The sequence below is a fragment of the Martes martes genome (genome assembly GCF_963455335.1).
Source record: "Martes martes genome assembly, chromosome: 2".
NCBI lineage: Eukaryota > Metazoa > Chordata > Mammalia > Carnivora > Mustelidae > Martes > Martes martes.
The window spans coordinates 70253226-70275575 of record NC_137889.1 but is presented as its reverse complement, the minus strand read 5'-3'; the positions used below and the strand labels follow the sequence as shown (position 1 = coordinate 70275575).

The 22350-nt window shown below is 34.0% G+C and overlaps 1 protein-coding gene across 4 annotated transcripts in view; it reads left to right on the top strand.

The window, feature by feature from the left end:
• Positions 1–22350, top strand: part of CLCN3 (chloride voltage-gated channel 3) — a 93297-nt gene that overhangs the window by 47006 nt on the left and 23941 nt on the right. For all 4 annotated transcript variants that reach the window (XM_080796766.1, XM_080796764.1, XM_080796767.1 and 1 more), the window contains 5 exons: positions 8336–8493; positions 15170–15269; positions 16648–16835; positions 17809–17931; positions 19085–19291. In XM_080796766.1, the coding sequence (XP_080652892.1) occupies positions 8336–8493; positions 15170–15269; positions 16648–16835; positions 17809–17931; positions 19085–19291 (776 nt within the window). The remainder of the gene's footprint in view (positions 1–8335; positions 8494–15169; positions 15270–16647; positions 16836–17808; positions 17932–19084; positions 19292–22350) is intronic.

Here is a 22350-nt window from a genome sequence, read left to right as displayed (position 1 = left end):
GGAAAGAGAGAGATCTAGTTTATATACATACTCATGTATGTATGTATTTAAATTTGTGCTTGTGGCATTACCTACAAGATACATGCTTCATTCATGCATAAGATGAAGTTGGGAGGTGAAGCTGGATAACTTGTACTGCATTTTATTAACACACATAAATAATTTATATTTATCTCATTTTAATATTTGTAAGTTAAACTTTAGACAAATCTAGGTTGCAGTGAACTATATACAAAGAAATGATACATTAGGAATATTTTTAAAATATTGTTATTGTTAGGATACATTATACCTTTAAAATTACTCCAGATGTGGGGTATGTAGGCACTTCTATGATCCTCTAAAAAATGAATGTTCCCTACCCAGTTTAGAGTAGGATAGAAAGTTTTTCCTTTTCTCCTTCTTCATACTACTCAGATTTCCATGTTTGGCAGAACAAACTATAAAAGAAATATATGAAATGTCATACATACTGAAGTAAAAGTTTGAATTTTTTAAAATAGCCAGCTGATCTTGAATTTTATATAGCACTCCTTTTGTAATAATAGATTTTATTAATTAATTTTTCCAATATTGCTAAATTAAATTTTCTATAAATGTCATTGAGTATGACATTGAGTATGATATTAATTCTTTGGTAGAATTTCTTTTTAAGTTTTCAGATACACAGTTAAAAGACAATATGGGATAAAAGATCATATAGAAAAGCACATATATGAAAAGTTACACTCATCCTGATACAAAATCTTATTTTTTTTTATTATGATAGTATTGACTCTATTCGTATGCTGTATTTTCCATCTCCATGACTTATTTTATAAATGGTGGTTTGTTTCTCTTAATCCCCTTCACTATTTTATCCACCCCCCACCCCCTTCTCCTTTGGCAGTGACCAGTTTTGTATATTTATGACTCTGTTTCTGTTTTTTGTTTGCTTTGGGATTTAGATTCTACATATAAGTGAAATCATATGTTATTTTTTTCTTTTCTCTCTTTTCTTTTCTTTCCCTCCTTCTTTCTTCCTTTCCATTTCTTTCCTTTTTCCTTTCTCCTTTCCTTTCCTTTTTTCGGTTAGTATAATACCTTCTAGGTCCATCCATGTTGTTGGAAATGGTAAGATCTCATCCTTTTTCATAATAGATGAGTAATATTCCATTATGTATAGATACTAAAATTCCTTTATCCATTCACCTATCCATGGACACTTAGGTTACTTCCATATCTTAGCTGTTATAGGTAATGCTGCAATAAACATAAGGGTGCATTTATTTTTTCTGATTAGTATTTTCATTTTCTTTAGGTAAATACCCAGAATTGAAATTATTGGGTCATACAGTTTTTCTGTTTTTATGTTTTTGAGGATCCTTCATAATGTTTTCCATAGTGGCTCTTCCAGTTGCATTCCAACAGTGCATGAAGGTTCCCTTTTTTCCACATCTTCACCACATTTGTTATTAAATTTTATCTCCTTGATACTAGTCATCTGACAGGTATGAGGTGATGCCTCACTATGGTTTTGATTTGTGTTTCCCTGATGATGAGTGATGTTGAGTTTCCTTTCATGTGTCTGTTGGCCATCTGGATGTCTTCTTTGGAAAAATGTTGATTTAGGTCCTCTGCCCGTGTTTTTTTTTTTTTTTTTAATTAACATATAGTGTATTATTAGCCCCAGCGGTACAGGTTTATGATTCACCAGGTTTATACACTTCACAGCACTCACCATAGCACATACCTTCCCCAGTGTCCGTAACCCAACCACCCTGTCCCTACTCCCCCTCCCCTCGGCAACCCTCAGTTTGTTTTGTGAGATTAAGGGTCTCTTATGGTTTATCTCCCTCCTGATCCCATCTTGTTTCATTTATTCCTCTCCTACTCCCCAAATCCCCAACGTTGCCTCTCAGCTTCCTCATATCAGGGAGATCATTCGATAATTGTCTTTCTCTGATTGACTTATTTCGCTCAGCATAATACCCTCTTAGTTCCATCCATGTCGTCGCAAATTATCTCTGCCTGTGTTTTAATTGGATTTTTTGGGGGGTGTTCTTTGTACAATTTGGATATTAATGCCTTATGAGATGTACCATTTGCAAATATCTTCTCCCATTCAGTAAGTTGCCTTTTCATTTTGTTGATGGTTTCCTTCATGGTGCAAAAACTTTTCAGTTTGCTGTAGTTATTGTTGTTTACTTTTTGTTTGGTTTCTCTAGTTTGTGGAGGCAGATCTCAAAAAATATTGCTAAGGCTGATGTCCAAGGGTTCACTGCCTATGGGTTTTTTTGTTTGTTTCTTTTTTCTTGTTTTAAGAGCGTTATGGTTCCTGGTCTCACATTTAGATCCTTAATCCGTTTTGAGTTTATTTTTGTGTATGATGTATGAAAGTGGTCCAGTTTCATTGTTTTGCATGTAGCTTTCCAGTTTCCCCAACATCGTTTGTTGGGAGACTATTCTTTCCCCATCAGGTTTTCTTGCCTCCTTTGTTGTAGATTATTTGATCATGTAAGTGTGGGTTTGTTTTTGGGCTCTCTATTCTATTCCATCGATCTCTGTATCTTTTTTTGTGCCAGTATGTTACTATTTTAATTACTATAGCTTTGTAGAATCATTTAAAATCTGGGATTATGATACCTCCAGCTTTGTTGCTTTCTTAAGATTGCTTTGACTGTGGTCCTTTGTGGTTCCATGCAAATTTTAGGATTATTTGTTCTACTTCTGTGAAAAATACTATTGTTATTTTTAGTAGGGATTGCTTTTGAAAGTGTAGATTGCTTTGGATAGTATGGACATTTTGACAATATTAAGTCTTCCAATCCATGAGCATGGTATATCTCCATATATTTGTGTTGTCTTCAGTTTCTTTCTTCAGTGTCTTTTGGTTTTCAGAATACGGGTGTTTTACTTCCCTGGTTAAATTTATTCCTAGGTGTTTTTTTGCTTGTTTGTTTGTTTTTTAGATGCAGTTGTGAATGGGATTGCTTTCTTAATTTTTTTCTGCTAGTTTTTTATTAGTGTATAGAAATGCAACAGATTTCTCTGTATTGATTATTTATCCTGCAACTTCACTGAATTCATTATTCTAATAGTTTCTTGATGGAGTTTTTAGGGTTTTCTATATATGGTATTATATCACCTACAAATAACAACAGTTTTACATCTTCCTTACTGATCTGAATGCCTTTGGTCTTCCAGTACTTGTTGAATAAAAATAGTGAGAGTGCTCTTGTTTCTGATCTTAGTGGAAAAGCTTTCAGCTTTTTACCATTAAGTATAATGTTAGCTGTAGTTTTGTCCTATCTAGTCTTCATTATATTGTAGTATGTTCCCTCTGTACCCACTTTGTTGAGAGCTTTTATCATAAACAAATGTTGGATTTTGTCAAATGCTTTTTCTTTATCGATTGCATCTATTGAGATGATCAGATGATTTTTAATCCATTTTGTTAATGTACATCACATTGATTTGTGGATTTTTTAAAAAAGATTTTATTTATTTATTTATTTGACAGAGATCACAAGTAGGCAGAGAGGCAGGCAGAGAGAGAGAAGAGGAAGCAGGCTCCCTGCTGAGTAGAGAGACAGATGTGGGGCTTGATTCCAGGACCCTAGGATCATGACCTGAACCGAAGGCAAAGGCTTTAACCCACTGAGCTACCCAGGCACCTCTGATTTGTGGATTTTTTAGAAAGATTTTATTTATTTGACAGAGAGATCACAAGTAGACAGAGAGGCAGGCAGAGAGAAAGGGGTGAAACAGGCTCCCCGCTGAGCAGAGAGCCCAATTGGGGGCTCGATCCCAGAACCCTGAGATCATGACCTGAGCTGAAGGCAGAGGCTTAACCCACTGAGCTACCCAGGCGCCCATGATCTGTGGATTTTGATCCATCCTTGCATCCCTGGAATAAAGTCTACTTGATCATGGTGAATCATACTTTTGATGTATTTTTGAATTTGGTTTGCTGATATTTTGTTGAGGATTTTTACAGCTATGTTCACCAGGGATATTGGTCTGTTTTGTAGTGTTTTGGTCTGGCTTTGATATCAGAATAATATAGGTCTCATAGAGTGGAAGCACTGAAAGCTTTTCTTCCTCTTCTATTTTTTGGAATAGTTTGAGAAGGATAGGTATTAACTCTTCTTTAAATTGTTCTTTAACTCTTCTTGGATTTTATTTGCAATCCTTTTGCATTACAATCTTTTTTTTTTAGTATTTAAAATATATCTTAATGAGAACACTTTCTCACTATCTTTAAATAAAAATGATTTACATTTTTAAATATGAAATTACTCTGGCATTAGGACTTAACTGCTTCCTAATCTATATAGGGTTTGGATGCCACCACACCACTGTTGACACTCTGCAAGTATGAACTTTAAATTTTAAAAAATATGTTAATTGATTTCACATTCAGTATGCTGTCTTTCAGCTGTCTGTAATAGCCCCATATAATGAATAAGGAACAGGATAAAAGAGAAATTAAAGCCAGATTGAAATGTCTGCCTTACTCTTCCTGGGGATTCCACATAATTATATATATCGGAGCCAAAGAAATATAAATTTTGTAATCATTTCTGTCTGAGCAAAAAATTTTTATTTTACTTTTGTATCAGAATCTCTCTTGGTTATCATCCAAGCCAGTTTGAAGCAGGAGTCATAAGAATGACACAGTTCTTTCAGAAATAATTGTCTCTGCATTTTTGTGGGCCCCCAAACCAAAAACACCAATCAGTCTATCTCCCTAGAATATGCTTTTTAAATTTTTTATTTTTATTATTTTTTAAAATTTTATTTATTTATTTGACAGAGATCACAAGTAGTCAGAGCAGCAGGCAGAGAGAGGGGAAGGGAAGCAGGCCCCCTACTGAACAGAGAGCCTGAATCGGGGCTGATCCCAGGACTCTGGGATCATGACCTGAGCCGAAGGCAGAGGCTTTAACCTACTGAGCCACCCAGGTGCCCTAGAATATGCTTTTTTAAAACACCATTGCTGTGTATGTAGAAGCAAATAGAAGCAAATAGGGATGAAAGGACAGACCGACCTACACACAGTCTGTTGGGGACAGAAGCTGCTCTGGCTAAATCCCATGCTAACATGTCCTGTAGCAGTCCCAGAAGATGGAAGGGACAAAACCTAAAAGCCCCAAAGCACGAAACATTGGTTCATAGGGTCCTCTGGTTTAAAAAGTTTGAATCCTTAATTTCTGGTTTTCAGATATTTTGAATTGCTTCACAGTTTTGTAAGTTAGATGTCAGAGTAGTTTCTGCAGAGTAACTTTTTAGAAAATCATTAAAGACAAGACCCATAGTTAATGTAAATATTGTTAATTGTGTTGCTCTACCTTTTGTGACCTCATAAAAATGAGTATCTACTTTCTTACTTCCTGCTTTATGTCTTGGAGTAATACATGCTTCATTTGTTTATCATCTTTGTGATGCAGACAACTTGACAATTCTTATTGTGGGGCTGCTGATGTATTGTGTGGATATATGTTAAGTGGTATAGAAATTTTGCTTTTTATATTTTGAATAGAATAATAATTTAGATCAGCAGTCCATGTTTCTTTAACTCTACCCAAATAAAGGCAACATGGGGTGGGGGGAGTTGGAAGTTTTCAAAATATATCATAGTAAACTTTTAAAAAACATTTTCTTTTAATTTCAGTCTTAGAGATGTTGAAAAATAATGAAAAGAATCCTCTATACCTTTCACCCAGATTTCTGAAATGTTAACATTTTACCACATTTGTTTATTCTGTCTCTTACTCTTTTTCTCACTGTTCTTTGGGCTATTTGCTATAACACATACTGTTTTGTGTGTGTGTATGTATAATACATCAAATGTGTTTGTGTGTATAAATACTTAAGTGTGTATTTCCTTATGAATGAACATTCCCTAATATATAGCCACAGTACAGTTTTCAAAATCAGAAGATTGATACTGATATGTACCATTATCTGATCTAAAGACTGTTTACAAATTTTCCAGTTACTTTACTCTGTGCTTTAATGTAAACAAAAAAAACCCCATTTTTTTCCTTGTCCACATTCTAATAATCTAGAAGCACCTGTTACATTTAGTTGTCATGTCATTTCTCCTTTAATCTAGAACAGTTCCTCAGTTATTCTTTGTCTTTCATGACTGACATTTTTTGAAGAATGTAAGCCATTTATTTTATAGAATTTTCCTCAACTTGTGTTTGTTTTTCCTTTTAAGATTCAGTTTATGCATTTTTGGCTAGAAGTGATGTCATCATATCAGAAGACCATTGAAGCTTTTAATACGTCCTTCCAAAAACATGTTTCAAATTACCAATTTTATTATCATATAGAAAGCAGAGTCCGAGATTCTCAAATTTGTCCAGACATTATAAATACTCATCATGTTTATTCTCCAGTAGTTTTTTCTTAAGAAAATTTGTGGCCTTTCAGCCAGCTTTTACCGAGTGGAAATTGCTGAATAAAATCAGGGTAGAGAGAGGAAGAAAGAGCTAGTATAAAAACGCATAAGGTTGTTTTATGTAAATCAACATGGGCTGTTGCAGGGATTGAGCTTTTAAACCCTCAGCCAAGAATGATACATTATTCATTCCTGGAGTACATCTGCCAGAACACTGAGATCAATATACTTTTCTTCTTTTAGAAGTTTTATACTTTCCAAGGCAGATATTTCCAAGGCAAATATATCAGATAGGAAGGGAAGAGAGAACCCTGTTCTACCTGGTAGAAGTAAATAGACATTAAGTTTAAGTTTGTTCATAATATTCAGTATTATATTGAGTCAGGGACAATGTTTTTATTACCTTTGTACCTCCTATACTATCTAGAAGAGTGCCATTAAGTACAAAATTCCTGGTAAATGTCTTCAGTTGAGTTTGGTTTGTGCTGTAGAGACTTTACATCAGTGGTTGGGCCAAATGCTGCTCTTCACCTGTTTTGTAAAGTATTATTGAAACACAGCCATACCCATTCATTATATATTATCTGTGATTTCTTTTGTGCTACTATGGCAGAGTTGTGTTGTTGTGACTATGTGGCCTCCAAAGCCTAAAGTATTTATTTCTGGCTCTTTTTTTGACCCTTCTTTTGGATTATAAGCACTTTGGCATTAATTTGTTTTTGTTTTCCTTCTAGAGCACACAGTAAGATGTTTTACCACACTGTGTGTAACTTAGGGATTTATGCAAGTGTAACTGCAAAAAAATTTTTTTTGGAAGTGGACTTTGCTGGGTTTGAGAGCATCTGTGTATTTAAATTTTGGTAGCTTTGACTTTCCAGAGGGGTTATACCAGTTTATACTTAAACTAATAATTTTGTGGCAAGCATTCTTTCCCCATAACTTTGCTAACTCAGTGCCTTAGTCACCTGTTTAATCTTTACCAGTGTGAAAGAGGAAAATTATATTGTAGGTTTGATTTGTATTTCTCTTTTTTTTTTTTTAAGATTTTTTATTTACTTATTTGACAGACAGATCACAAGTAGGCAGAGAGGCAGGCAGAGAGAGAAGGGAGGAAGCAGGCTCCCCGCTGAGCAGAGAGCCCGATGCGGGGCTCGATCCCAGGACGCTGGGATCATGACCTGAGCCGAAGGCAGAGGCCTAAACCACTGAGCCACCCAGGTGCCCCTGTATTTCTCTTTTTTGTGTTGGATTGAACTTTTTAAATTTAAGAGCCATTTGTGTTGGATTGAGCTTTTAAAATTTAAGTCTTTTTTGTGAATTGTCTTTCAGTGTCTTTCCTGGTATTAAGTCACTTATAAGTATATAGTGAACACATGTCAAAGATTTATTTAGTTCTAGTGAGGAAACTAGCTTGATGACAAAGATGACTTAGAGGAGAATGTGTGAGATGACGAAGTATCAGTGAGAAATTTTCTTACAGGGCAAAAACAAAAACCCCAACACTAGAACTCTTTTTTTTTTTTCTTCCCCAACACTAGAACTCTTAAGTATTATCTTTTCTACTAGATGAAATTGAATTACACTTTTGCTGAATGAAAACAATAATTTTCAATTTATCAATCTTCTCTAAGTTATTATCTAACTTTACAGAGTCAATGTCCTAATCAATAGAAAATAATAAATCAAAGTCTTCTGCCTCAGAGCAAAAGATGACTACTAGGCAGGCTTATTTTTGATACTGTAGTATACGTGTGAAAGGACATGCCATGGTCTTTAGCCTTATTTCAAAGTTTTGGATGACTTTTCTTGATGTTTTCCTTCCTCTGTTTTACTATATTTCAAGTGATACTATTTCTTTATGAATTACTAGTAAACTATTAAGAAGGTTACATAGTTCACCATTGTCTCTCATAAAACATACTGTTCTTTTTTTTTGCTTTGTAGGAACTCATTATACAATGACAAATGGAGGCAGCATTAACAGTTCTACACACTTGCTGGATCTTTTGGATGAACCAATTCCAGGTGTTGGTACATATGATGATTTCCATACTATTGACTGGGTGCGAGAGAAATGTAAAGACAGAGAAAGGCATAGACGGGTAAGTGTATTCAGTAATTTGTAGTGTAGTGTATAACTAGATAATTTAATAATATATTTTTGCCAGTGATCTCAGGCTACCAAAATATATATCATGCATTAAAGTACATTTAAATAAATTTCTACATTTTATGAGTAATTTTTTTTTTTCTCTCTATGTAATTTTTAAAAAAAGTTTGTTTATACCTCTGGAAAGGACTTAGGTAGCTTAAAATAAAAAAGTAAAATAGTTCAAAAAAGGAAGGACCAGGAAAACACAGCATGTGAGTTGGGGAGGAAGATTGAGGTATAGAGTCAGCATGATTTTTGTCTTTGAGCAGCATAGCAGCTACAGTAAAGGAGGAAAGTTGTTATGTAATTCCTATTATTACAAAAGAAGCAGCATATTGGAGAGATAGCTTCGTGGGATTTTACTGTTTTCTTTTATCTCCTTTCTCAGTTTTATTTATTTATTTATTTATTTATTTTTAAAGTGATTTTGTTTGTTTTTTTAAATTTAGTTTTGAGATGGGGCGCCTGGGTGGCTCAGTGGGTTAAGCCTCTGCCTTCGGCTCAGGTCATGATCCCAGGGTCCTGGGATCGAGCCCCACATCAGGCTCTCTGCTCAGCAGGGAGCCTGCTTCTCCCTCTCTATCTGCCTGCCTCTCTGCCTACTTCTGCCTACTTGTGATTTCTCTCTCTGTCAAATAAATAAATAAATAATCTTTTAAAAAAAAATAAATAAATTTAGTTTTGAGAGAGAGAGAGAACATGAGCAGGGGTGGGAAGGGAGAAGGAGAAGCAGGCTCACCAATGAGCAGGGAACCTGATGCGAACTCAATCCCAGGACCCTAGGATCATGAGCTGAACTGAAGGCAGATGCTTAATTGACTGAACCACCCAGGCACCCTCCTTTCTCAGTTTTAAATGCTGGGATTTCTCAGATTGAGTCCTGTAAAGGGCATATTTAATTGTTGTAATGAATCACTAATTAAAAAAGAATTACTTACATTGTAGTAATATTTCCATTGGTTTTTATAGCAAATGTTTATTTCAGATACATCTTGGGCTAAAAAGAGTTGGGCTAAAATTTCTTCAGAAATCAGCTATTCCATTTGTAACATCAAAAAGAGAAATAGATAAATTTCTGCTAAATTAAAAAAAATAAAAATTTTAAAGTTTTATCTGTATTTTATCCATTAAATAAAAAACATTAAAAGAAGAATGGCTTAAAAGTGCCACTTGTGAGTTGTGACTTACTGATGTAATCCAAAAATAAATTAAAAGAAAAAACTCTCTTTGAAAAATAAAATTCCAAATTCCAAAAGGCTTGTTATAAAACTTTAAGGTCTGAAATTTACTTATAAATGAAAATAACTGCTTGTAAAATTAGTTAAAACCTTTCATATTAATGTGTGCATGTATAGTAAAGTTGAAATTAGAATTAGATTATTTTGTTTATGACAAGTATAACCTCTGAGATTCATCAGTCAGTATTTACCTTTTTGAAGATACAATCCAGTGGTGATTTTCAAAGTTTTCAAAGTTTTTCATCTTAGAACACATTTTTATTTTATTTTATTTTATCATCTGAGAATACTTATTTTTTAGATTTATTTTTTTAATTTAAATTCAATTAATTAACATAGTATAAGTTTCAGAGGTAGAGTTCGGTGATTCATCAGTTGTATGTAACACACAGTGCTCATTACATCATGTGCCCTTTTTAATGCCCATCACCCTGTTACCTGATACCCCGACCCTCCTCCCCTTCAGCAACCCTGTTTGCTTCCTATGGTTAAGAGTCTCTTATGGTTTGTCTCCCTCTCTGATTAAGTCTTGTTTTATTTTTCCCCCCCTTCCTCTTTGCTACTCTGTTTTGTTTCTTAAATTCCATATATGAGTGAAATCATATTATAACTGTTTTTCTCTGATTTTGCATAGCATAATACCCTCTAGTTCCATCCATGTTGTTGCAGATGACAAAATTTCATTTTTTTGTTGGTTGAGTATATTCCATTGCATATATATACTGCATTCTCTTTATCCATTCATCAGGAACACTATTAAACTCAAAACTAAACAGTTATTGAGGATGCCTAGGGAACTTAGTTTATGTGGTTATATTAATTGATATTTACCATATTAGATACAGAAACTGAGAAATTAAAAAACGTTGATTTATTTAAAAGTAACAAAACTCCATTACACATTAATATCAAAACATAGTTTTATAAAAACAAAAGAAAACATATTTTTATGAAAAATAACTGTGTTTCCCAAAATAAAAAAATATTTAGTGACTGATTCCCAGTACTTAAAGACTTTTCTAAAGAGATCAGGGTTGATACTAACAAGTATGATTTTTTTAATATTGTATAATGAAAAATGTCATTCTTATAAGGATCCTTATAAGAAATAAGGAGTCTGTCATCATTGCGGTGATATATGTTACATTTTTATAAATCTCATTATTGTTGGTTTAATGAAAGACTGCTGGATTTTAATATCTGCTTCTGCCTTCAGTCTGTTGTGGTATGTTATTTGGGTTGAAATATATGAAGAAAATCCAACCTCATATAGGTGGGTAGTTGGGAAATCTAGGAATATTTTAATAACCTTTTTATACCATTGTGGATATTCTTTGATTCTATACCAAACTGACAGGTGGTAGTTTCTTAAAGATTAGTTGCCAGTGGGTAATCTGAAACTATCAGTGAACTTTTTATCTTTTGTTAAAGTAAAATCTGTTAGTTCACCTTCAACTCTAATGAATAATTTTGTAACATCATGCAGTGATCATTTGGAAAATATTCACTGTTTTATGCAGTTCTTTCAAGTATTGACACTTTTCATTAGATGATATTAAAAAACATTTGTTAATATCAACACTGATCTCTTTATAAGTCTTTAAGTATTGGGAATCTGTCATACTTACAGTGATAGATACAAGTTTTCCAAAATTCGTTTTACTTCAAAGCTCAAATTCTGTCACTAGAAACAAATACATATTTATTTCACTTGAAATGATAGACTTCTTTGGTTTGTTTTTTGGAAGATGCCTGTGAGATTCCCAAGTCTGAAAAACCATAGTTTGGTATCTTTCTTTCAAGTAAAAATGGCATATCATGTGCAGGTGTCAGCTTTATTTTGTAAATCACATAAATACTTTTCCTCAAGGCATAACCTCATACTTCAGTATGCATCAAAAGGCTTTATATATACCTAAGTCATCGCACCTAATATAAACAAGGCTCAATGATTGAGGCATAATAATTTTTACTACTTCATCAAAGTCATTCGTAAGTGAAACTGGTGTTTACTTTGTTTTTTTTTACTGAGATACGTGGCAGTGAAGAATAGGATGACTACCAGTATGTTTGGATGCTACTGCCTTGATTTGTGCTTGGGAGCAGCCGTTTTGCATTTGCTTTTGCATTATCAGTGAAAATGTAAACACAGTGAAATAGGCACATCGTGTTTTAATATTACAATGAAAATAGTTTTTATCTTGAAGACCTGTTTGAGAAGGTCTTAGGGACCCTCAGAGTGTATGTGACCACATTATAAGAACCAGTGTTTTAATCCCATATGCCTATTGCAGGCACAGTGTAACTCCTGCATCTTGTATGAGTGTTAGGTAAATCAGTTGTAGTTAGAACTGTATACATTTACAACTCACTAACATACTCAGGTTGGAGTTTAAATGTGTTTCAAAGTGAGGTAGTATGAAAGTGTCTGTAAGACATCATGTTCATAAAATTCTAAAGCAAATTAAAACTAAAAGATACCATGATATACTTTTCTCTTTGATTTTGAAGGTAGTCCACAGATCTTGAAACATTTAAAATAATATGAAGTAGTCAGTGTCTTAGCTAATCTTATTAAAGGTCTCTTTCTAGATAGGTCAAATACCATTCTCTGTACTTTGATCTATGCATAAAAAATTTTTTTTTAAAACCTGGGAAATTCTATACATAGATGTTCTTATTGCTGTTTTTTATTTCATTTATTTATTTTAAAGATTTAATTTATTTATTTGACAGAGAGAGCACAAGCAGGGGGAGTGGCGGGCAGAGGGAAAAGCAGGTTCCCTGCTAAGCAGGAAGACTGACACAGGACTCCATTGCAGGATCCTGAGATCATGACCTGAGCCAAAGACAGACACTTAACTGACTCAGCCACCCAGACGCCCCTTTACTGTTTTTTAAAACATTACATTAAAAGAAGACTCTATATGTCAGTGTGTATAAGTACCTAATTCTTTTTCCCCCAAAACTTTTTATTAGACTTATACCCCTCCTACCTCCAGTTTTGAGGTAAATCAACATTATATCATTTCAGATATTACTATTTCAGTATTTTACAAAATGTCGGTAATCTAATTGTCATTCCTTCTTTATTTATTAGCATGAAAATTTCTGTAAAGAGAACCTTCGATTATTTGGGTTCTGTAAAGTTCAGATTATACAGAAAAGGGGAAGTTTGAAATTAGATAGTTCCCTAGTATCCTCCAAGTTGACCAGTGAGAGTTTGGTTTGTTTGTTTGACTTCTGTTTCTGTATCTTCATGCACTCATAGATTGGAACATATTTGATGTATCTTAATCATCCCCATTATTATCTTTATTGATGCCTGTGTTATTCCATTTTTGACTAGAAGAGACCTGGATTGGTGCCTGTGTCCTTTGACACATCCTTAGTAGACTTTGGCATATTCTAGGAAAACAAGATGATCTCGCTCATCTGATACATTTCCTGCACCATATCTGGAGTCAGCCACTTTTCCAAGGAGCCCTGGTTCCTTGGAAGGAAGATGATTTATAGGCAGTGTGGGCACTAGACGTACTTCTTGCCTCTGGGTTGGCCACTGTTTTCTGGCCTCATAAGTTTATGGGAACTTTCTAATTTAAATTCAGTACTAAAGGGCTTTTATTTAGCCGCTAGTTCTTAAATCTGTACCATCTTTCAGTCATGCCAAAAATCTCAACATCACATGTATAATCATATAGTTTACTTCAAAATACACACACAACAGTTTCAGATTATTTACCAATGCTATCACCATTGATGTGCTTACTTATCTTTCCTTTTTTTCCCCAATAGTTTTTGTTCTTAGCATTTATCCCATTAAGGTCACACATACAAACTACTTCGTTTTAAACTCCCGTTTCAGTTCTAACCTATTGCTACCCTCTTAATGATTTACTTTTAAAACTATATGGTTTATCCCTTTATTTTTAAAAAATACAAGCCCGTATATTTATATGCTTATTTTTTCTTAGAAAGATGGTAGCGTACTGTACACAGTTCTACCCACCTTGCTTTTCTCCCCTGCATAACACTACATCTATCTCTTTCTTTTTTAGTGAGTGCAGAATTTTTTATTGCGTATACTGCAATTTACTTAACCAGTGCAGTATTGATGAACATTTAGATAATCACCAAATTTTTAACTCATGTAATATGAAACATTACAGTTACTGAGAAAAAGCAACATGGGGTTTAATGATTATTTTTGAAAGAAATGAACCTACCTTCAGACTCTAAAGAATGCTTAGTATCTGTCATTAGTTGCTTATAATATAGAAGGTATAAAATTGCCTTATTCATCCCAGAACTTAACTGAGCCTTTTTAGTAAGGAAGTAGACCAGATTTTTGAATTCCAGCTGTAGCTATACTGTGGGATGATTTGAGCACTGAAGTCCTAGACTGAGAATATGGGCTTTTTATTTTTATTTATTTATTTATTTTTTCAAGATTTTATTTATTTGATGGAGAGAAAGTGCACAAACAAGGGGAGTGGCAGGCAGGGGGAGAGGGAGAAGCAGACCACCCATGGAGCAGGGAGCCAATGTGGGACTCTATTCTAGGACCCTGGGATCATGACCCAAGCCTGAAGCAGATGCTTATCTGACTGAGCCACTCAGGCAGCCCAGGAATATGGCTTTTTAAACAATCTTAATAGAATGGAAGAGGTTTGGGCTAGTTAGGGATAGGTTTAAAAGTACTTTCTTACTAAGAGAAGAAGAGTTGCCTTCTTGTGTCTTAGTCTAGTGAGATCTGGAAATCAAATCTATTCCTATCCTGCTAATCACACTTCCTCCACTGTATTCAGTAGGGGACACCTCTGCCTTACACAGTGATAGAAGAGAGCCTCTGGACCCTACAAATGGGATTAGAGTTCTGCATACCTGCATATTTACAGGCCTACAAATTTTGGCAGGCCTTTTAGTTACATGATGATTCTATACTGTACTTATGGGCATGATACTGTTATTAACTTTTGTTTTAAAGAACATTATAATCCACTTAATTGCTAGAACCAGAAAGTGGTCAGGAAATGACAAACATTTCAAGCCATAATGTCTTATTTCTGTTGATATAAAAGTTATGTATCAGCTAAATTTGATTCAATTTAAAACAGTGTAGACCAGACTCTGTGTGGTTTATGGACCCCTTGCTCTTAAATCCTGAGGTTTTTGTTAAAAATGCAAATCTCTGGATAGATGTTTATCATCTGGTTTACAGGTGTAAGAACTGTCTGACGTAGTGATTCTGCCCCAAACTCACCCTTCCCATGATTTAGTTTATAGATTACTATCTCGTGTATAATAACTGAAAAAAATTGTTAGATTCTAGGATTGTGGCTTCTGTTCATAGTTTGAAAAATTAAGCATAAACATTTCTAATTTCAGATTAACAGCAAAAAGAAAGAATCAGCATGGGAAATGACAAAAAGTTTATATGATGCATGGTCAGGATGGCTAGTAGTAACACTAACAGGATTGGCATCAGGTAAAGAAAAATTTTAATGTAATCCTTTTTTGGTTAACAGAAAAATAAATCGTTCTCCCCTCCTTCCCACAATGTTTTTTTCAGGTCCCGTTGGATTTTTAAAGGTATTTATTTTGTTTCAAGAGATCTTCTTAAATATAAGACTGCTAGGAGGCAGAATGCTTTAGAGTCTAGTCTTGGCTCTGTCACTTTGTTTATGCAGTTTGGTTTATCTTTCTGGGTTTCAGTTTCTGTGTCTGTAAAATAGGTGGTTTGGTCCAGATAATAAAGTATCTTTTAATATTAACATCATAGTAAGTAGCTACTTATTTTTTGAGTGCTTCCTATGTGCCATGTACCGCCTTGAAGTCTTTACAAGTATGTAAACTGCATGGCAGTCCTGTGGTATAAGTGCCACCGTCACAGCCATTTTACAGATGAGGTGCCTGGAGCACAGAGAGTTTGGTAACGTGGCTGAGGTTGTGTGGCTAGTAAGTGGCCCAGCAAAGATTTACGTTTAGGCAGTTCAGCTCAAGAGTCTGCATTTTAACTACCATGCTGTCGGGGGCCCACAAAGTGCCTGTGTGTGAGATTTTAAGAAGTAGGAGTTGAAGATCTGAAAGCAAACATTAAGGACTCTTTTAATGACTTTCAGTTTCCACCGTCGAAGATTACGTCTACAAGAACATGAGGAAAATTAAAATTTATGTGGAGTCTAGAGGGAAGTACTGATACCTCTAATTGACATGCACAAGAATTTTGTGACCACTGTGTATGTGACCTTTTGATCTTTTTATATGATGAGAAGGTCTTAGATTTTGTCCACAAAGTTGTATATTTTTTGTATTCTGTCATTAAAATGATCTTGGTACATTTAATTTTTTGTTATTTAAGGGAAAAAACAGTCTGTCACAGTGATTCATTAGTGCTATGAGTTTCACTACTTATTTCTAATGAACATTAAATTTTAATGATATTGAGATAGTTTGTAAATTTATTAAATTGCATATTGAAACATAATAGTAAAAACTCAGACTTTAATAACCTGATTTGTGAACCTTCTCCTAGCTGTCTTTTAAAGATGTTTTAGCATCTTTTAAAAACCTTTATTACAAATCACAGTTAATTTAAATAATGTAACTAGTTTTAATTTCAAACAAAGAATAGCCATTTTATATTAAAAAGTGGCTGTCTCTACTTTTTTAGAAGTAATATAAAATTATTTATACCTAAGACTTAAAAATCTTAAATTTATATAATATTTAAATTTATATAATATTCCCTTTATGTATAGGGAATCCCCAGCTTTCTTTGAACCTCTTAACTTGGTAGTTCTTAACACTCCAAAAATGGATTTAACTTTTTTTTTTTTTTAACTACCTTCAACGTGTTTTTACAGGGGCATTGGCTGGATTAATAGACATTGCTGCTGATTGGATGACTGATCTCAAGGAGGGCATTTGCCTTAGTGCACTGTGGTACAACCATGAACAGTGTTGTTGGGGATCTAATGAAACAACATTTGAAGAGAGGGATAAATGCCCACAGTGGAAAACATGGGCAGAATTAATCATAGGTCAAGCAGAAGTAAGTCTTGCTGGGTTTGAAATGAATTAAAAATTGAGATGGCTAAATGAGTCTTCAGTTGAATTACTCACATATTAAATGGTTGCAACTGCATTAAAAGTAAAATGTAATAGGACAGATTGGAAAATAGGAGAATACATTGCAGCGAGTAAAATGTAAAGTTTCAAGAAGCTCTTTATTAGTTAACTACATTCAAGTCTATTCAATTATGACACATTCAAGTCATATTCAAGTCTATTCAATTATGACATTAAATATATCTTATTGAAGAAGAGAAGTGCAGTAAGATCTGTATAATCACAGAAAGTCAGTATGAAGTTATTAAAACTGCTTGACATACCATGATTGTTGGGAAGTATAAATTATCAAAAAGTTTAGTAAAATAAGCCTTGTAACTGGAGACATCTTAAAGAAATCCATAGATTTTTTTCTTTGTAGCATTATATTTAAATGATTACTGTTCTTGATGTTCTGTAATGAAGAACATTGTAAAAGTTAGAATATTGTATAATACATATAGTTACCTGGTCATAAGGATGTTTTAAAAATTTTGTTCTAGCTAAATTTTTGAGCGAGAAAGAATATATTTGCTGATAACATGGCCAGTATGCTGTTTCTCACTTGATCTTCAGAATTGCAGCAGAATGCAGTCACAGTGCAAATGCAATTTTATCTTCAGCTCTTTCCAAAATGTGATTTGTGGGTAGGCAGAAGTTAAAGTATAGCTGATTTTCAGCAATAAGATTTTAGGTATCAAAAAATATCTAGGAAAACATTAAACAGATTAAGCCTCTTTGTATATATAAATGTTTTTTGGTTCTTCTTAAATATTTTGTTCATATAAAGCTTTAACTATTGTGGAAGTAAACCAGGAAACTTTTATGAGTTTCACACAAGTTTTTTATGTGGAAAGCACTTGCATTCGGGGTGCACTGTACATTAAATTCCTACTATTAAATGATTTGCCTTTTAGGGTCCTGGCTCTTACATCATGAATTACATAATGTACATCTTTTGGGCCTTGAGTTTTGCCTTTCTTGCCGTTTCCCTGGTAAAAGTATTTGCTCCATATGCCTGTGGCTCTGGAATCCCAGAGGTAAGCCATGCAATATTTTAGTATCATTAAACATTTAATAATTGTTATGATGTTAATCTTTTGCCTTTGGTGGGGGAAAGTAGTTGTTTTTCTGAGGAAATTGTAATATGAGAAAGAAAATTTTAAAAATGTAAGCTGATTATCACAAGAACTTCTTCTCCATCATCATTTCATTAACTGTGGAGGTTGATTTTTTTTTCCTCTACCACTAATTTAGCATATGACTAAACAAATATCAGAACACTCAGTTATAAAGCTGGAAAAGTATTATGTGGCCTAAAATTCTTTGATGGATTAGTTGATGTTTTGCTGCTATGAACCAGATTTGAATATATTCACTCCCTTTTTATGACTATATTTTAATTAAGTTAATAATTCTTGAATTTGGCAGATAATCTTTATAACCATTTTGTACTTTAAATAGACATTTGACCACGGTGAGGCAATAGTACAAAGTTTTGGGTTTTATTTTTTATCAACAGTAATTTAAAGAATATATTCAGGCTTGAATGGTGTAATTTAAAGAATACACTTAGGATTGAATGGTGTGATGGAAATTCACATCTTTCTCCTTTTAATTTTTCTGTCTTAAGTAAGTTATCAGCTTTTTCTAATGAATTTCCTTTTGAAACTTAATTTTAGTGATTTAAAAATTTTTGTTAATTAAGAATGTCTTTAAGGGGCAGTATCATGCAGCATTTAGCTGTTGTCACTTGCCCTTCTTAATATATAGGAAAATATTACACATAATGACTGCACTCTGAGAAGACAAAATATCCTAAGTTCTGACACAGCATGTCGGAATGTATCTAACAATTTCTACAACAGAAGTATTAAAATTTACCTTTTCCTTGTTATGTAATTAAAATCCTTGTATTAAGGTCTGTATTCCCTTTAACATGGACTTATATCCTAGTTTTGTTCATGAGATAGGGTTGCCTTCAATCCTTGCTTGAGGAGAGAATTAGAATATGATCTAGATTTATTATTTGTAGCATAATAGTTAAAGCTTTTGAAAAATTTTGAATTGTTCCATGGTGCACCAGAAAAATTTGCAAGGCAGTTTTGTAAGTAAAACAAGAGAGTAACTTAAATTACTTTAATTTTCCTCTTTCTTAAAGGAAATTAAGCTGTTCTAATCTTTTCTTTGTAGATTAAAACTATTTTAAGTGGATTCATTATCAGAGGTTACTTGGGAAAATGGACTTTAATGATTAAAACCATCACATTAGTACTGGCTGTGGCATCAGGTTTGAGTTTAGGAAAAGAAGGACCTCTGGTACATGTCGCCTGTTGCTGTGGAAATATTTTTTCCTACCTCTTTCCAAAGTATAGCACAAATGAAGCTAAAAAAAGGGAGGTAAGTGTCTTTTGTGGTTTATTTGACAGATAAATATCTATTACATAGACTTATATCAGTGAGAATTTTCTAGTGTAAAGATCATGTTTTTAACTCTTTTTATTTTTTGAATAAATTCTATATTCACATTCAAATGTGAAAATTGCTTGCTTCTTTCCCCCTTTTTGAGTATCTCTAATGACTTTTTGGAATCCATTCCCAGTGCTGCTCAGTTACTGTGATATTTTAGAGAAGTTTTGATAGACTGCTTGGTGTCCATTGGTTTCCGTTGAATTTTACAAAGCTTTTTCCATTTGTTTTTGCTTTGCTTTACACCTTTCTTCCTCTGAAGTTTTTCCCAAATGTAACATTATTTTTCCTCTGATTTCTCACCATCAGTATTTTTCCAGGGTTAGGAAGTCTTAATAGCTGTTTTCCTCTGGAGGAAGTATCTAATGCCCCTGAGAGAGGTGTGTCATCTGCAGAGAGCTAGCTGCCACCATGAAGATGTTCTGAGGGCCTTTAAGACCTCTTGAGGTTTAAATCAGAGAGTCACACTAAAGGGAATATAGGAATTCCTCTTTATTCAGCTGTTTACAAGCATTTATTTCCTTTACCTTTTTTTTTTTTTTTTTTTTTTTTTAAGGCCAGCCCAAGTATTTCTAGGAAGGCTTTAAGCTTTAGGTATTACAGAGTTCCCTAATGTTTGTACATTGCTGTGGATATTTTCTAGAAGAAAAATGGGCTCCTGAGACCTTTTGTATTAGCTCTACACTTCGGGAGCCCAATCCCTTCTTTTTTTCCCAATCTAATCTGTAGGCCAAGGTGATACAGAGCACTTTAGGTTTTTAAGATACCATATTTTTATATCATTAAATACTGAGAACTCAGAGGTCTCTGACCCTCTCACAGGACCTTTCATCCTATTTTATTATTATTTTTTTAAGATTTTATTTATTTATTTGACAGAGAGAGATCACAAGTAGGCAGAGAAGCAGGCAGAGAGAGAGGAAGGGAAGCAGGCTCCCCGCTGAGCAGAGAGCCCGATGTGGGGCTCGATCCCAGGACCCTGGGATCATGACCTGAGCCGAAGGCAGAGGCTTTAACCCACTGAGCCACCCAGGCGCCCCTTATCCTGTTGTTTTAATAATATAACAAAAAAGTAGAATATTTTTATCAAAGTGTTTGATTTTTCAATTGAAATGAGTACTCCTTCATTTTAGTGTTAGTACTAAAACACTGTTAATGCATTGGCAGTAGTCTGAAAGGGGAACACTTCAGACCATCATAGTTCCATCTCTGAATGATAATGTGATTGTAGTACTATGCTCTAATACAAATTGCTAACATTATTGATTACTTATAATGTATCTGGCTCTGTGACAAGCTCTTGCATTTTAAAATTTAAATCCACAATAATCCTATTAACTTGGCACTATTATCCCCATTTATAGATAGGAAGTTAGGGCATAAAATGCTAACTTGTCCAAGATTATGTAATCAGAGTGTCAGGAGTATGGATTAAAATTTATTTTTCTCTGACTCTAAAGTCTGTACTCCATACTACTACTACTATTTCTGCTGTGACTGTGGATATGTGTGTATGTTAAAAGCCATACAAAACATAACCTCAAACTACATTGAAGCATAGCAGATTAGGGCTAAAATGGAGATACAGCATTTGTCTCTCCAGTGCATTTCCTTTCCTTGCTATTGTATCTTGACATTTTGGGGGTAAGATTTTTATTTTTATTTATTCATCTTAAGTGCAAAATGTAATTTATTAGAAAATGCCATAGAAATTACATTCACTTAAATTTTAAGATGTACACTGTGATGATTAGTAATGTTTATGACATTAGCTTTGTTCACCTTAGTATATAAATGGTTAGAGTTTAGTTGTTAGTTGGAAACATGAAGGCCTCATATTTTGGCTTTCTTCCCATGTTCAGTTCCTTGACATTTTTAATTAAATAATTTCTTAATACTTACAGAACGTTAAAACTTGTGTGAGTTATGGGTACTGGGTGTTAGCTTGATTGTAAAATTCTGGTACATTAAATGCATAGTCAGAGAATTCAGTTAAGTGTGTTGTCTACAATCCTTTAGTGGGAAAAAACAAAATCACTTAATTTACTGTCCTCTCCCAAATAAGCAGAGTCTGCATTCTTTTTTTTTTTTTTTTTTTCAGAGTCTGCATTCTTAAAGCCAGGTACAATTTACTTATTTTTTTAAAAATATTTATTTATTTAAGAAAGAGAGAGAGCAAGAGAGCAGGGGTGGAGGCAGAGGGAGAGGGAGAGAGAAACCAAGCAGGCCCCTCACTGAGAACGGAGCCCAACTTGGGGACCCATCTCACCTGATCTGATCTGATCTCTGACCCTGAGATCAGACCTGAGCCAAAACCAAGAGTTGGATGCTTAACCAACTGCACCACCCAGGCGCCCTAGCCAGGTACAATTTAATTAAAATGAGTATTTGCTTATTTTTAATTTGCCAGAAGCAGCCTAAAAATGGAGATCATGGTCTTAATATATATAATTTAATTTCGATTATTTTCAGTTTCTTTTTCATAAATGTAAAATTGATCATTTGGTAAAATGGTTTGGTACCCTTGGATATTTACTGGAATGAAATAGTGAAAGAACAAAGGTTCTTAGAAAAGTAATTACAATGTAAGTGTCCAGTGAATTTATATGTGTAGTTGGCTTCACACTGCTGAGAAGTGGGCAATGTCCAAGTGACGGACTGGGGAATTGGGGAGAAGATCTCTAAAAGCTTTTGTGGATATTTTTGTCTTCTTTAACTAGGGGGAAGCCATTGTTTGCGCTTTAGAATGAGGCTTTCCATATTGGCAGCAGTGGTATTTTCAGAGGATTTAGAGTAGTGAAAATAAGGTAACTCAGTAGGTTTTAAGTTCTCTCGATATTTTACTATGATTTAGAAAACAGTAAATTGTTAGGGGTGCCTGGCTGGCTCAGTCAGTAGAGCTTGTGACTCTTGATCTCAGAGATCTTGAGTTCAGGCCCCACATTGGGCATAGAGCTTACTTAGAAAGCAGTAATTATTAATGATGAAGA